Here is a 17,863-nt window from a genome sequence, read left to right as displayed (position 1 = left end):
GTGGTCCCCTGTTGCTTTTTTTTTTTTAAATAGGGCACCACCTGCTGGATTTACTTACCGATCCCCACTTCTGCTCACTGCCACCTCTGCTTCCCCTTGAGCCTCCAGGAGATCCCATGTGACATACTGAACAGTGTCAGTGACGTCCTGATGCTGTTCAGCATCAATAAATCTATGTCTGAAGCTTGGGGCCCACAGGAGGGCAGAAGGATGAAGGGGAAGCAGATGTGACTATGGACATGAGTGAGGATGGGTAAATTAAAAGTCTAAAGCTACTATGGAGGACACTTACTGTAAGTGGACCTGTAAAGGGGGCACTTACTGCATTGGGGCCAATAAAGTTGCAGAATACTCTATGGAGGGGAGTAAGGAAGGCAGAATATTGCATGGAGACCAATAAGGAGGCAATATATCAGGTATGGTATGAGGTAAGTAAGGGGGATTTATATCATGTCAGGTCTGTATAGGGGGCTTTATGAGGCCCAGAAAAGGGTGCCCTTCGTGGGGGCCAGTAAAGTGAGTGTTATACTGTGTTTTGTGACGAAAAAGTTGTTATACCATACAGAGGCCAGGAAAGGGGTGTTATACCATGTGGGGGCCAGGGAAGGGGCTTTGTACTGTTTGGGAGCTGGTAAAGCTTGTGTTATACTAGGTGGGTGCTGGATATGCCCAAGTCAAAAGTTTGCAACGAGGCCAAGTCTTTGCTAGTTACACCCCTGTGTAGTCAGAATCAATCGTCATCAGAATCAGAATCGTCATACCTAATAATTATAAATTTACACAAATTAAAATATTTACTCTTACATTAAAGAGGACCTTTCATGTCCTTCTGCACATGCAGTTTTATATACTGCTAGAAAGTCGACAGTGCACTGAATTCAGCGCACTGTCAGCTTTCCTGTTATGTGCTCCTCGTTTGTTTCAGCACCGATCTCTGCACATTGTTAGAAGGGCATTCCTGACAGTCTAGCTGTGCCATGAGGAATGCCACTCCTTGACATTACATTAGTTCATAGACTTGCACTGGGGACGTTCCTAACAGCTCAGCGTCATCACTAGGTGGTAATGAATGCCCCCTCTGACCGTACAGGGCTATGGACAAGTACTGAAGAATTTTTAATTTCATTATGATTTACAATATGACTACATATTTCAACCAACACTGTTGGATTTTAGACAAAATATATATTGTGGGGAATAGCTCAGGTAGATGCTTGTAGCAGTGCAGGAAACAGGGACACAGACACTGGGTTGCACACAAGTTCAGGCTTTATTCACTTGTAGTGCATTAACTGCCTATGCAAAGGCACAAATAACCACAACAAAACCCTTCTTGGCTGAGAACTAACTTAAACATAAGGAAACTTTTCCCTGACTATACAGGAGACTGGCTACCAGTCTCCCACCTTGGCAACAACAACGGGTGGCACAGTACCAGCTCTGTAGGTTTGGTATGGAGAGTTCAGCTCTGTCAGTATGGTGCCACACTCCTATCCCTCACACACAGATTATCAGGCCTGATTAGTCAGCTGACCTCCCTGGTGTGGGCCTTTACCAAACACCCTTTAGCTGCCTGGCTGGGACATACCTGTCTTCCCAGACCACACCTTTCACTCTCTCACAATATGTATAGGATTTAAAAGCGCCGTATTATAATTCTTAGATTTACCTGGGTCATAAGTTGATGTTCTCCCATCTACAGGATCTACTGCATTAACAGCAAGACTGCTTTCTGCCTGGTTCTCATGCTTCTGTTTTTGAAGCTGCTGACCTAAAAAAAATAAATTAATAACATTTGTATTATATTGGAATGCTTTTCCTTTAAATCAGTGGAAATACTTGAGGGAATTTATCAACCCTTCTACCTAAGTTTTGTACATGGGTGTTGATGCGGCTGTTCTTTGTCATGCAACCCATTCTTCCGCCAATGATTTGCCATGTTCACCATTCTGTGCCTTGCGCACTACTTTTTGTAAATGTGAGCAGAGTGGAGTAAACATGTGGGCCATAGACAAAAAGCTTTGCGCGAAAAAAACGCATGCATTCTGTTTTTTCCTACAGTGCTTTTTACAGAAAGCTTGCTGAGTTTTCCTCTGCAGACTTTCCTTTGCAGGAATTCACGGAAAGGACTCAAAATTTGTTCATGAAGTATACTACAATATATATTAATGATACAAATGTGACACAAATTCCATCATTTTGTCTTTATAGAGAAGTTCTAAGAGCACTGCTATCAAGTACGTAAGCATACAGCCTGCCATACTTGGCAGTGTATGAGTGAACCCAGAGGCCTGCCATGGTTGGTGTTCTTTGCCAGCGTGGTTGTCATCATCATCATTTTCTTGAAGCAGAAGGTCAACCTTAAGGCCGTACCAGTGGCATATCAGTACTTCCCACTGCATCCAAGGGAAAGTCCTCGTCCACCTTTTCTAGTCTAGGAGTCCCAATTCATCTACCATTATGACCCACATCCTCATCCTCCTCCATCAACAAAGGGCAATGACGTTGAATAAGAGGTGGAGACTATTCCTCTTTTCCCATCCATTGTTGCATGAGTGTAACTGAGATTTTATTTTTTTTAACGCTAGCAAAGGACGCACTACTACTTTAATATTTTGTGTGACATATACCTAGAATTATATATGCTCACACAATGCCCTTGAGCATACAGAACAATGCTTAAAATATTCTGTTCTCTTCTGGCAATTGCCTGAAAGGATCAACTGACTGAACCTGTCCTATGTCTATCACTGTCTGGCTATTCAATTCTATTCTAACATTGCACTACTAATCTGTCTGTGTGTTATTGCTTGATTCTCTCCAAGTACTCCTATAACTAGTGTTCAGTTTTTAATTCTGACTTCTGCTGCCTATAGCCTAGCTAATAGGATAGTTATGAGATGCCGTGAAATAGAACACAGATGTGTGTGTATTTCCACCATTACAGCAACTAAAGGCTGGTCACGAGTGTAAAACCTTATATAGTCTATCTGTAATCAGAACTGTAAGATCCATCTACAACTGTCTATTGGCTGAGATTGTCATATGTTGCTATCACGTAATGTGTGAGTCACTGCAAACGACATTGTTTTCTATGTATTTCCTGTCTAGCACTTGATGTCAGCCATTTTTGTTTGTCAAAAACCAATTGCCATTTCTTCAGTTTCATTAAAAACCAAATAATTTCTAATAATCGGGACAATCCAATTGCCCATCTCTAGACTTAACAAAAACCTGCAAAGGTAGTCACATTGACCCATATTTTTAGGATTGGGCTTCTAAGAGGAAACATATGTAGGAAGTTGCAGTTGGATTTGTTGTTATATGTAGCAATATTTCAGTGGGCCATATTTATGAAGACTCGCGTATTGAATGCCAGTTTTCATAACCTCCTGCACCTATGCTGGAATGTATGCCAGCTTATAGTTGGCATAGACTTTTCTGTTCCTTGCACCTGCAAACTGGCATAACTCATACTAAATCTAGCACAACTCCCATGTCATAAAAGTTGGACAGGAGGTGCAGAAATGCAGTTGCAACAATTATTGCATGGTCTAAATTAAGACACTGCACACCAAGCTTGTAACAAAATTTAGAGTATTTTTCTGTAATCAACTAAGCCAAATAATGGTAGATGTTAGACTATACAGTGTAAAAATGGGAAAGATTTATCTTCCAGACACTGTGATAAATCTTTAGCATTTTAAAATAGTCTAACTTTACACAGTCTAACTTTGAGACAGTTTTAGTAAATCTGCCTCCTTTGTCTTTACATTGCATATAATATGTGAATATATTTGTACATATAGTATGTATTTTGTAACTATAGTATGTAATACACAACCTTGTAAGCATCTATCCCAGTCTGACATCTTTGCCATCGCAGAGGTTTACGTTTGGTAAAATAGAGACATCTGGTGGTTATACAAGTACATGCAGAATACAACAATAGTGATTTTCTGTTAATTTACTGTGTATTCTTATGTTTCATCTTAGCATTAGATATAGGTCATTGGGGGTCAGTTTGTTTTTTACTTGTACAATAGCTTTAGTAGGAGATAAGATCTGGCTACTTTAAAACCTATATTTTGTTTTCTATTAAGTTAAATTCAGAAAGCCAGAGCCTCTTGACTATTCAGGCATGACTCGTGCCAGTTGGGGGCTTTATTAAGACTCAATGGGGCACATTTATTGAGACTGGCATATCAGGGCTTGAGGTGCACATTTGGTGCAAGAAAGTGCCAATCATGTGCCTTAATATCATCCTTCGCTGCCACAAATCTGCTAATGATAAATTCTCCCAATGTTTTTCAATCTAAGTCACTTGCACTTCTCCTTTAGGATTTTTGGTAGAGGGCAACAATTCCTATTCCATTAAATATAACAAGCCACCCAAGCTCTGAAGCGGGATACCTAAGATACTGTTATTGTGGAATGTTGTATTAGGGATCGTTCACATCTGCGCCCCGGGTCTCCGCTTTCAGGTTTCCGTTTCCTGCATGAAACTGGGCAGGAGACGGAAACCTGCCGGTATTTTTCAAATCCATTCAAATGAATGGGTTTGAAAAGTGTCCGGCCGTGAGCGCCAGGGAGCTTTCCGTGGCAAAACCGGTTTTTTTTAACCGGACACAAAGTCGGATATGCAGGACTTTGTGTCCAGTTAAAAAAAAAAAACAGTTTCACCGCGGAGAGCTTAAAACGCTCCCCAACGCTCACAGACGGACCTGGTCTGACAGGTTTCCATCTTCTGCATGCAGAAGACAGAAACCTCAAAATGGAGACTGAACGCTGGTGTGAACCCAGCGTTAGCTGTCTAATAACGGAGCTGAATGATTTTATAATTCGTTTTGTTTTTATGGCATCCATTGTGCAGTAAAAATGACATATTCAGAACAATCATGACAATAACAAATGTAATCGTTTTAATAAGTGGAAAGTTATAAAACTTTAAATACTTAGAAATAAGGGCCAGAAAATCTGAAACTCAAACTCAGTCTAGAGACTAGGACCCCAAGAACCATAGAGAGCTATGATCCTAGGAGTCCATGTCTCCTTGCAGGTATATTGTCCTTTATGTACAGTGCAGGATAGTGGAGCCTCAGTGAGACTCCTAGCATGCTATCATGGGTACATGGGGATATCATTAAGATAGTGGATGGCTACCGAAGAGGACTGGACTATCAAAGATGCTACAATGGAGCCCAGTAAAAGTGAATAATGTTACTTTTTATTTTTAAAAACCTTCTGAAGTGACACAAGACCAGAATAAACAACCTTTCCTGGCATATGCATTTTGGATCAAACAAAATCAACTTTTTGTGAAACTAAACTTTGCAAAGTTCACAAATTTAAAAAATTATACATACAAATGAGGATTAAAGAAGAACCAAACCTGATACTTTGCATTGCTCTCCGCTGTATCCTGGGCAGCATTTCCATTCCAGCAAAGTCACTATTTTATGTTTCAGTCTATATACAGGCTGTGAGATCACGTGACTCCTGAATGAGTATAAAGAAATACTGAATTTGTATGACAAAGTATTGTCAAATAATAATAATAATTTATTTATTTACAAATATAATAGGCTGAGTCCCATTTAAAGGTCATATGAAATTCTGCTGTCATCACGGTATATTAATGGAAGCCATGATGCCAGTACTATGGCATGTGACTATACTAGTTACAGTGTATTGTAAGGATTAACATGCTGTGCATCATCATAGCTTTAAGATAAAAAAAACAGGTTTTTAGAAATACACAAATAGAACTCAAGTGCAATGGGGGCACACCAGAGACCCAGTTCTTAAAGCATGAATACAGAGCTCTTGAAGACTCTAGCATTTCCTGTTGCACTTGGAAATAAGTTGTTAAAATAGTCATTAAAGCATATTTGCAAAGAAATTGTGTCTCTATTGTACTATGCAGAGGTATGAAGGTGCTCAGAATACAGTAATGTCCCTTACAATACACTGTGTCTGGTTTGTGTTCTCTCATGACATAATCCCTTTAAAGGGGTTGTCCTTTCTCAAGGATCCTAGCTATAATGGAGCTTATGTAATTTGAAGACTTTTCCTAAATATATTGCTTTAGAAATGATGCTTTGTTTGCCTTTTGTGTGAACTTATTCCTACCATTGTTTACACAGCGTTTCCAAAACCATGGACCTGTGTGATATTACAAGTGACGTCACTTACTCAGCACTGGCAGGACAATAAGTTCAGGTAATTGCAATTTGCTGATAAAGCCAAGTCTGTTATCTCTCTATGTAAACATGCAGATAACACTGAGTCCATTCTCTACAAGCATGTGCATATTACCTGAACTTCATAAGTGTTGTGATACTTCTCAGGCCAGTTCAGAAAAACTATGGGGAAGGGGGAGGAGAAACACAGGAAGTGAGAAGAAGAGACTGCAGGCAGAGTGCTGAAACATTGATATGGGAAGACCACTTAAAGTTCTGCATTCAACCTAAGCACAGCCAGGCTTGTTGTAGGTCTGGTGCTTCCATTGAAGTGAATGGGAGTGTTGATGAGAGTGCTCACTTCAATGGGAGCCCCAGCCATAACCATTCCACAATCAGCCTGGGTACACTCAGTTTGAATGTCGAGTGGGACAAAGATTCTGCAAGGTTTACTTCACACTTTAGCATCAAAAGACCCAAGGTGAATTTTATTATTGCATTTTTATAAATTGTTAAGAACATTGGGACATTGAGTTATTTGTTTATCACTATAATACATACTGCATAACCAGAAACATAGTTATGAGGAATTTCTTGTGTTCTTAATTCACTGCACTTGTAGTAAAACTGTCTGCAAAGTCTATGTAAATACTGTATATGAAAAAGCTCCACATCCAGGATCTAAGCCTATGTTACCTTTCCAGAGTAAAGACTCATATTACATAAAGATTTTCTCTGCTCAGTACAGATTTAAGCATGTATTTTTTTTGTAAATTACATTATCCCACATTGTCATATAATACAAAGTCAGTATAAAATAATTTTGTGATTTGACAAAATTCTGAGCACATACCTCACAGAACAGGCTCCTATATTCCAGGCACATGGATTTGCTCCATTAGATACATATGTTCCCAAGTTTTCCATTACAACAGTGGGTGAGAGTCTTGTATGGACATAGGCACACCAGTTTCTGTGATAAAAATTAACATAAATTCATTCATTCATTCATTCATTCACATGTATGCAGTTGTGGCAGTCCAGCTCCAAAGAACATTAAATTTCACGGTTTCTAGGCCACAGGTCATAGCAGTAGAGCACCATTGTCATAAGCCACAAAGGCAATACGATAGAAAAACTGTGAATTAAACCAGCCAATAACAAAATGTGATAATTTAGCAACCATTTACATATTTGCACAAGAACTTCAATGAGGAGTGAACATTACACATGATATAGCTATATTCTAGGAATTTTAAAGGATAAGTCTAACAAAATTGAGCTATATATTACAAAATGTATGGTTCTCTTACAGTTAAGACCCCATACTTTGTACCATATTTGAGCCTGGTTCTTTCATTTGCCATATTGAGGCTAAGATCCTACGTGGCAGGCCACAGCAAAAAAAAGCACTGAGGGAAAAATGGTGGTGGCAACGCATCACACTTCTTCCTGCAGTGCTTTCACAGAAAGTCCATAAGGTTTCCTTTTACCACCCCCAATAAGTCCAACTCTTAACAAGAATTAATACTTGCTGCTCCACTGATTCTGGTACAGTTGGAATTTTTTTTCTCTAGCCCCACCATTCTCAAGCAATCAGTACTGTTATTTTTGCTCCCTGATATGTTATTTAGTCTCTGTACTGTCAGGAGGGCAGTGTGAGGCAGGATCAACAAGGGTTAGGGGCTAGTGAAAAAAATCAGTGGCGAGGCATTTATTCACAGATGCTAAGCACTTGAATTGGTGGAGGTGGTGAAAGCTCATATTTAAATACAGCCTGATCTAGTTCTAAAAACCAAAAACCTGATTTTCATGTATTTTTGTACACAGTAAGTATTTGTAGTAATGTTCTTGGGACTAACAGAGTACTATTGCAACTTGTTGTATTCAGTTTTTTTTCTTCAGGTGCCAGGTGTAGCAACAAAGGCTGTCCTCCATAGACGTATGCACCTTTCTGAAGTGGCATTAATGCTTTGCTTGAAGTAAGCATTATCTGTATGTATTCTCTCCCAGAACAAAAGAACCCAATTTGATTAGATTGTTATGTATAATGTTCTACATACAAAGCAGTTCAACTATTATAAGGGATCTGCTGAAAGGTCTCCTTTAAGACATTATAGATATGTTCTGTATAGTATACAACATTCAAGTAAAACTTTGAATTAATGCAATCTTTCATTTAACTCTTCATTCAGTTCTTATGTCCAATACCATAATTGTTTTATAATACATACTCTGATAAACTTACATTTATTATTATTTATATTGTATAATTGAAATGGTAATAGAGTGGTTATGATTATGAACCCAGATACACATCAAAATACACACAAATAGGCAGACAGAGTATTCAGAACTGGAGGTCACAAGGAAAATGCAATATCATCTTTTACATGGCACTGAGAAAAATGAAATGGAAAACAATTTAGCCTCAAAGAAATCTAACTTTGAAAGTCATTTTCTTCATGTGAGTGATTTCTAATAGGAAGATACCCCAAGGCTTTGTAAAATTAATTCCATTAAAACTATTAAATTATTCAGGAGGGTATCATCAAATCTCCTGGTATAATGATTTCCCTCTAATTTGGTGTACTGTCTTATCTCCTGGTAGACAGTATCATTACATTCATTATTAACAAATCATGTTACTGGCACATTCAGGATCAATGGGAATGCAGGCAGTTCTTTGTCTTCAACACACCTGCCGCACAAAACTAAATTATATTCTTAGTGATGAAGACTATAGATTTTTTTTTATTTTTATTATCTCCAGACTTTAACAGACAATATCTTTTCTGGCCCAAGTGACATAGATTGGAAGTTTAGTTTCATCAAAGTTCAAAGAATTAACTTGTTAAGGGCAGGTCTGAAGCCTCTGCAGCACTATCAGGAGACTGCCGGCCCTCTCCTGTCTGTACTCCTGATTCCCCCGCTTCCGGGTCTCTAGAGGCAGATCGGAACCTCAGCATTGTGAGGGGTTGCCGTCTCCTCCTGAGCTGGACGGGGGACTTCCGGTTTCTGGCTCCAAACCGCCGTTGGCTATTCAGTTGCATTTCATTGTGCTTCCGATTCTGATTACCTGTGTTTCTGACCCTTTTGCCTGTGTTTCTGACCCTTTCACTTTGCCTCTGCCTCCTGATTTTGTACTGTGCCTGTTCCTGTTAATGACCTCAGCTTGCCTCCAGACCTCTGCTCCCTGAACTCTGCTTTGTACTTTGCTACCGCTCCTGTTACCCACCCAGCCTGCCTGATGTTCCATTGGATTTCCCTCTGTACTGCGTTGTCCTCTTGTTTATAACCTGGACTGTACGACTATGATTTACTCTCTGCCGCCACTTGCTGACCACCCACCTCAGTCTTCTGGATCACAGCAACCCGAAACAGCTGCTAGTAAGAGATCTCAGTGTCTGGTTTACTGAGATATGTGGTGCGCTGTGTGTTTGGCGTTTCCCGACCCGTACCGCTCTACCCAGCAGTGCAGCCAAGTCCAAGGCCCGGGGGGAGTTGGATACACAGCACTGTCTTTACCATTTTAATCAGTATTGATTCTTATTTTGGCTCTGAACTGCATCTGCGATCGTAACAAAATTTAGTCCAATAATCGACCAACATTATAATTGCAACACAAGGAAGAACCAGGATTGTGGCAATGTCATTAAACATTGATAGCCATGACATTGAATCTGTCATCATTATAAGACTGGTGGAGTCCAACACTTGGAACATCCACATCAACTGTTACCAGATCAGTTTGTAGAGCAGGAAGCAGACAACTCTGTACACATTGTAGTGGCTGCACCAAACTCCGGTAGCACCTGCACTTCTCTACCAAGTCACTCCACCCCCTCTCCACCGAACTCACATAATTACCTGAGGGTCATGTTGTGGCCGGACCCCCAGGGTTCATTAGTAGCAATAACCCGAGACAGGTAAGTAAATTAATATTCCTTTAAGTAATGCAGATCAGACTTTAAGACAATGGACTGTATTGCATCTCAGACTTGTTCACTAAAAATGCCTGAGATGCAGAACCAGGTGCAGTCTGTGAGCACAAGTGTTAAAAGCAAACCCATTCTCTAATCTAATGCAAACTAATTGAAAATGCATATGGAAAATGGCTGGATCACTGCTTTATGCCTTATGTTACACACTTTATAAAACCAATGGCATCTGCGCTTAACATGTACCGATATGTATTGCAGATGAAATGTAACAAACACTACATTATGAGCTGACTTCAAGGTCTTATTATTATTATTATTATTATTATTATTATTATTATTATTATGTTACAATGTTGTTATGTACAGCTTTACAACAAGAAAAAAATATCTTTTGTAGATTTTTCCCAAATAATGTACCATCTGTATGAAGGCATCATAAAGCATCTTTATTGCTTAGAGATATTGTATTTAATGTTTTATTTTTCTACTGCACTAAACTACTCAGCTCATGTTTAATAGGATTTAACCGAACTAAACATAAAAGTCAGCAAACATGATCTCCAGGTTATCTAGTAGCATCTTTATTACCCTGTTTGCTATTTTTTTTTTTGGGGGGGGGGCTTTTTATGGGTTATTTTTTACTTATGTATTTTAAATCTTCTTGTTATATGAAAATAGTCAACAAGTTATAATTGATTAAGATACTAAACCCTTCTGTTTAGTGTATATGTACAAAACAGTATACTTTTGTGAATGGGCTATTGGTATCAATGGCTTTTACATGACTGAGATGAAAATATGAAGGTGTATTCATATACCATGGCCGGAGTTTTGGAAACTGCCAAGCTGAATGTGCTGTTATTTCCATAACTCCTGTATAATTGAAGGTGAGCTATGGAAATGGTGTAGCATAGCGATTGCAACATACCGGGTTCATTTATGTGGCAAAGGCTGTTGCATGTTGTGACGCCTGGTGATTGTTCATCGGTTTGACAGTAGGGAGGGCTACTAGCAGATGTGTCTCATGTCTTCGTCTGTATGGGTTGGGGTCTAGGAGACCAGTCTGTGCATCCTCACTTTCTGTAAGGGAATTAATCCCTCTTCTCCCCATATCCATGCAGACTCTATTTTTCACTGTGTTGTCTGATCTTTGTTGTGCAGGAGAAGTAAAGGTTAATTCTGCTATACATGCTCTTTGCAGCAGGGCAGTTTTAACACATTGGCCCTTTGCAAAGATTTAATAAGTGGGCCCCCCTATCACCACCTCCAAGAAGTACCTGACCTGCACAAATTATAATCCTCCCTCAATGGCCCCCACATAGTATAACGCTCTGTAGTGGCATTCATATAGTATAATGGCTTTCTAGTGGCTTCATATAATATTCCCCTTATAATGTCCCCCTCCAGGTTGCCCCCACAAATTCATGTCCACTCACCCCATGGCTGGCCCCATCGTGTCACCCCCCCCCCCTAATTTCCCCCCACTATGTCATGACCCCCTCAGGTTGCCCCCACAGTATCATGTCTTCATCTCAGGTTATCCCCACAATATTATGTCCCTCTAACCCCCATGTTGCCCCCATAATGTCCTCACTCTACAGTTGCCCTCATAGTATCATGTCCCATCACACTGACATGTCCCCCTCAGGTTGTCTCCACAATATTATGTTCCTCCACCCTCCAGGTTTCCCCAATAATGTCATGCCCAGATCCCCACAGTATCATGTCCTCATCCTACAGTTGCCCACACAGTATCATGCCCCCCCACACTGACATGCCCCCCTCAGGTTGAACCCACAGTATCATGTCCCTCCACCCCCCCAGGTTGCCTCTATAGATGTCACGCTCAGCCCCCTCCCCCGTATCATATCCTCACCTCAGCTTTCCCCCACAGTCTCATGTCCTCCACTTTATATATCAATAGAAAAAACAAACGTTAATACTCAGCTTTCCCCGTTCCCCCATCCACTCCTCTCTTGTTCCAAAGTCTTTAAGGAGTAACAGGTGTGACGTAAGTGATGTCACTACACCGCGTCTCCTGCCCCCCAGGACACTGGGAGCATAGAAAGCAGCCGGGTGGCGAAGCAGGGATTGGACGGCTCTCTACTTCATCACTGGCTTCAACTCATCGTTGTCCAGAGGACGATGAGTGTGTGTAGCTCGGACCCACTGCCCTGAACAGCGGGACAGCAAATGTGGGACTGTCCCACTGTCCAAAGGAGGCCCCTGCTATCATAGGCCCCATTCTATGCCCTCCTTGACGTTAGAAAGGTCTTTAACCTTTCAGATGCAGTAGTTCATGTTGACACAGCATCTGAGTAGTATTACAGTGAAAAGTCAGCTAATATTTAAAAAAAGTCTTATGGTTCTGTACAACCTCCGTGTTGAACATTACTGATAGGGGAAGTTTACACAGAGGTTTTTGAAGGCAGATTTTAAGGCAGATTCATTTCAATGGGAGACAGTGGCAGATTTTTTACCATTAACTACAGGGAAATAAGCATCATCTTCTGCTTTAGAAAACACAAACGTGTGCTAGGCAAGAAAACAATTCTTCTGAAAAGGTTTCAGAGATCTCTTCAAAAACCAATTCAAATTTTGAAAACCTGAAGTAGACTTTCTGTCTGTCAAAAAACTATGTGTAAATTTACCTTAATAGGATACCCATAGACTTCTATTGGGCTTTATATTACCTCTGTATATCTTCAGTCCCACATGGAGTCATACAGTTAATAGAGGTTTTACAATCTTTTACAATACTGCACAGTCATACTTTATTGTATGTACTAAATAAATACAGGTAGGGTTATATTCACATGACCAAGCCAAGATTCAACTGAAGGAGGGCAGGATCTGTGTGAGATCCTTTATCGTCATAGATCCATTCACCGTTATGGGTTATTGAACCACAGTAGCCACCATAGCTGTCGGGTCTCTGCTGTATTACACAGCATAACCCGGACACTACTGCAGAGATTGTCTTATTCTACAGTCCCTGAGTTTCCTGTAACAGAACGTCCTGAAATTGTGACAGTGGGGAGCCTTATGAAGGCCTGTCGTAGAATTATAGCTATTGCCACTTGCTTTTGACAGGCCTCAAAAGCTAACAAACAAATTATGCATCCCCGCATTCAAAATTGCTCCATAATATTTTTCCCAAACATCAAACACTGAAGCGGGGGGAAAAAAAATCAAAAGAGCGAATGCCTTTTGTTAGCTGATTAAAACATCAGACATTCCCCAAAATAGTAGAATAAGAACATATGGCCTCACAAACTAAGATGCTTTATGCAGCTCCATATATCCTACTATTATAAATGTGAAGATTTGTTTGTTTGGATGTTTGTTACTCGATCACGTAAAAACAGATGAATGGATTTGGATGAAATTTGGCACATAGATAAATTGCAACCTCGATTAACACATAAGGTACTTTTTCTCACAATAAATGACATGGCTTCACGATTGCACTTTGCCAGGTCTGTTTTCTCTCTATGTAAACACACAGATAACCCTAAGTTCATTGTGTACATGCATTTGCATATTATCTGATCTGATCCAGTGCTGAGACACTGACATGGGAAAACTCCTTCAATCCAAATTGGCAGTTTGCATTTTTACACATGCCGGGAAAAAGAAAATCTAATTTGTTGCAAAATTGTAAAACAACGAGAGCTATGAAGGTAGCCAGAAGTCAACAGACTTCACCTCAAGCAGAGCTCAGGGGGATCATTGACGCCAAAAACACACTCATTATATGGTGTCCCAGTGAGCTACTGATATTCCGGAACAATCACAGGCATGATCAGTAGCGTAACTAGGAATGGCAGGGCCCCGTGGTGAACTTTTGACATGGGGCCCCCTCGACCGATGCCAAAGACCCCAACCTCCCCCCCACATTCCTGCGCACTCTATTATGCACCATAGTGGCCCCTGCACACAGTATTATGTACCATAGTGTCCTCTGCACACACTATTATACCCCATAGCGGCCCCTGCACATACTATTACACCCTATAGAGGCCCCTGCTCCATTATGAACATCCATGCACAATTATTATACTCTGGGGTCTTTTCCCAGAGTATAATAATTTATTGAGAGGGGATACCAACATAGAAACCACTGTTACTTAATACTTACCTATCCCTTGCTCTGCTGCAGTCCACGGTGGTGTCGGCCATCTTCAATGACGTCCGGGACGTCACATAACCGGGACGCAGGCCCCGTTCATGTGACGTCAGGGACGCCACAGAAGTAGGCCCGAAGCCTGTCTGGAGCCCAGTGCCTCTGCCAGGATTGGTAAGTAAATAGGGCCCATTACTGGCTGGAGTAACTCCAGTCGGTAACGGCCTATTTAGAAAAAAAATAAATAAATACAGCGGCAGCTGCTGAGATGCTGGAACATTCAAGGCACGGCACAAAGAACAAGTTCGGTAACAGGACAGCTTGAGAGCTGCCAAAAAGCTGGAGCAGGCGAACCATAGACAGCAGCAATTTGCTCAATATAGGCGGATCATCGACGCCAACAACACTCAGATGAAGTCGCGGGCAGAGGCTAGTGGAAATATTAAAAAGTTGCGGATGTTAGAGTATGGCAACTCCAAGAAATTTTTTTCTTCAAAGTTTTGGATATTATTAAGGTATTTAAACATAACAAAATTACGGTATATAAATTTGGAATTTATTATTTAATATAGGTAGCATGTCATTTTGGCTGCGCAGTGTACAAGTAAAAATGAAGTAAGAATGCAGCACAAACGTAGTTTTTCTCTACTTTCATCCAACCCTACTCAATGTTTTTCCAGTTTACCAGTATGGTATATTGTAGGGAATATTAAATTACTAAGTACAATTTGTCCTGCAAAAATCTACAAACAGAAAAATAACTTTTTGGAAAAGGATTTTGGAAGGTGGAGAGTAAAATAAAAAAAAATGGCCTTGGTAGGAAAGGTCTAAAATGTATCACATATCATTGTAAATTTATACAAAATTGAATATAAAAATGAATAATGTCTTGTTTATTGAGCATTTGTAATAGGACAAAATAATGGAAAATAAAGGTTGTTGTATGTATATGGACATAGCAAGTGAAGTTTTGTATATTTATGTACAAGAAACAATCTACACTTTTATAAGATTTACTTTAGCTACTTAATAAACAGCATTTAATGGGTTTCTTAAATTATTTATTTCATAATTAAATATTTAAGATGTTAGGATAACATAGAGGAACAGAGTATACTGTACTACAGATGTGCTACACATTTTTCACTAGATGGCAGTGTTATACCACAAGAACAGAAATTCAGCCCGCTGTAGACATCACATGGCTCAGGACAACTAAATTTGCCTGTAAAATTTCCATTTCAGTTTTAATCAACAAATTACTGTGCAATAGAGATGAGCGAACAGTGAAATGTTCAAAGTTCGATTTGAGTAGCCACTCAATACTCGACTGTTTGATAGAACATCAAACCCCATTATCGTATATGGGGAATAAATACTCGTTTAGGGGGAAAACCAATATTCGACTCAGGAGGGTCACCTAGTCCACTATGACACCCCAGGAAATGATGCCAACACCCTGGAATGCAACTGGGACAGCAGGGGAAGCATGTCTGGGGGCATATAACATGCCCAAGTCACTGTATTATGTCGGGATCCCTGTCAGCTTGTGATATGCGGGAGCTGACTTTTTCCCATAGGAATGCATTGACCAGCGTTGATTGGCCGAATGCCACACAGACTACAGCGGAGGAGGCAGAGTCTAAGATCGGTCCACAGCAGTCTCCATTCTGGTCCGATCTTAGACTCCGCCTCCTCACAGACGAGCCTCCGGCAGAACCAGCGTTGATTGGCCGAATACTGTACTCTCTATGGCATTTGGCCAATCAACGCTGGTCAATGCATTCCTATAGGAAAAAGTCAGCTCCCGTATATCGCAAGCTGACAGGGATCCCGACCAGATAGAGCCCCAAAGAGCTGGGTGAGTGACATTCTAAATAAAGGTAATCCCTAGCTATCCCTGCCTGTACATCTATCCCTGTCTCACAGTCACATAGTTCACAGTCTCATATGAACCGGATATTAAATCCACTGTTCATATAAATTGGAGGTTTCGATACCTGCGTTGTCGTAGTTCCTGTTCCACCTCCCCTGCGTAGTTATTGGTGCAAAAAAAGCGCCAGGGAAGGTGGGAGGGGAATCGAATTTTTAGCGAGTTTGCTGCCTGGTGTTCGACTGGAATCGAACATCTCGAACAGCCTGATATCTGATCAAACATGTACTCGATGGAACGCTGTTCGCTCATCTCTACTGGGCGGTAAACTTGTGATTGCATTGTACTAGACATAACAATTAGATCTACTTCATAAAGTCAAGTGCAATCTTACTTCAATTTCATTCAAATTAAGTAAACTGACTGACACAAACAGAAGCTTAACATAAGTGTTGCTGGATTTGAACACAAAGATTTTCAACTTCATTCCAATCAGACCAATATTAAAGGGGTGTTCCGATCACAAATTACCCTATTCATTTAGTGGGGCTACCAGAGAAAGCAGAGTGATGTCCGAGAGAGGAAGCAAGCATTTGAGACTACCACCTCTGTTCAACTGGTGTTCGAAACATCCCTGTATTCATTATCAGTGGGGGGGTCCTATCAGTCAGACCCCACTAATCAGCAGAAAGCATTGGATTGAACAGATGGGGCAAGTAAAAGTACTTCCTTTAGATTTCCGATTCCTTTTAGGCTGCATTCACACTGAGTAACGCTGGCGTTTTTTGTGCTTATTTTTGCACATAGCGCTGCGTTAATGCCGCGTTAACCCCGCGTTAACGCCACGTTTGCACCGCGCTATTTTGCGGTCGCGTTGCATGGTGCAAACGTGACGTATACGCAGCGTTAACGCGGCGTTAACGCGGCGCTATGTGCAAAAATAAGCACAAAAAACGCCAGCGTTACTCAGTGTGAATGCAGCCTTAGGCCTCGTTCACACGGGGCAAGAGAGGGTGGATTTTGGCGCTGAATCCTCCTCAAAATCCACCCCCTCACAATAGAGGTCTATGCAGACCGCTAGCATCCTTTTTTCCGTGAGCGGTTTGTTCCCGCTAGTGTAAAAAAGAAGTGAGCTGCCCTTTCTTCAGGTGGATTCCGTGGCTGATTCAGCACCGTCCGGGCTAGGCCCATTGATTCGGGTTCATATCTGGTAATCCGTTAGGGGGAGTCCGCATAGGGACCAACCCGAACGGACTAATTAACACATTGGCAAGTGGTGTGCAATGAAAGCACATGGACCCCATAGACTATAATGCGGTCCGTGTGCTTTCTGCGCAGTCTCCATACGAGCCATGCGGGCAGGAAAGTAGATCGTGAACCACTTTTCTGCCTGCATGTTCCATGCAGAGACCATGCGGGAAGCACATGGACCCCATTATAGTCTATGGGGTCCGTGTGCTTTACTGCACACTGCTTGCCAATGCGTTTGGTAGTCCATTCGGGGGGAGTCCCCATGCGGACTCCCCTGAATGGATTACCGACATAGATGTGAATGAGGCCTTACTCTGCAGGATAAGGTATAGCCAGTGTCAGAAGGTTCAGTGTAGCAGTGCAAGTCACAGAGAAGACAAGATTGGTAAACATTAAGGTCTGGCCTGGGGTCTGTTGTCTTGTCTGGTCTGAGGTCTGATAAATTAAAGGGTTTTGTTTGATGTCTGATCACTTATGGCCCTGGTCT

The 17,863-nt window shown here is 41.0% G+C and overlaps 1 protein-coding gene across 1 annotated transcript in view; it reads right to left on the bottom strand.

The window, feature by feature from the left end:
- Positions 1 to 17,863, bottom strand: part of MMRN1 (multimerin 1) — an 80,755-nt gene that overhangs the window by 21,131 nt on the left and 41,761 nt on the right. The window contains exons 2-4 of the mRNA XM_075285001.1: positions 7,036 to 7,155; positions 5,393 to 5,499; positions 1,670 to 1,771 (exon numbers count right to left, since the gene is read on the bottom strand). Of these exons, the coding sequence (XP_075141102.1) occupies positions 1,670 to 1,771; positions 5,393 to 5,499; positions 7,036 to 7,155 (329 nt within the window). The remainder of the gene's footprint in view (positions 1 to 1,669; positions 1,772 to 5,392; positions 5,500 to 7,035; positions 7,156 to 17,863) is intronic.

The sequence above is a fragment of the Leptodactylus fuscus genome, chromosome 1 (assembly GCF_031893055.1).
Source record: "Leptodactylus fuscus isolate aLepFus1 chromosome 1, aLepFus1.hap2, whole genome shotgun sequence".
Taxonomy (NCBI): Eukaryota; Metazoa; Chordata; class Amphibia; order Anura; family Leptodactylidae; genus Leptodactylus; species Leptodactylus fuscus.
The sequence above is the reverse complement of the archived record's forward strand: the minus strand, read 5'-3'. Positions and strand labels throughout refer to the sequence as shown.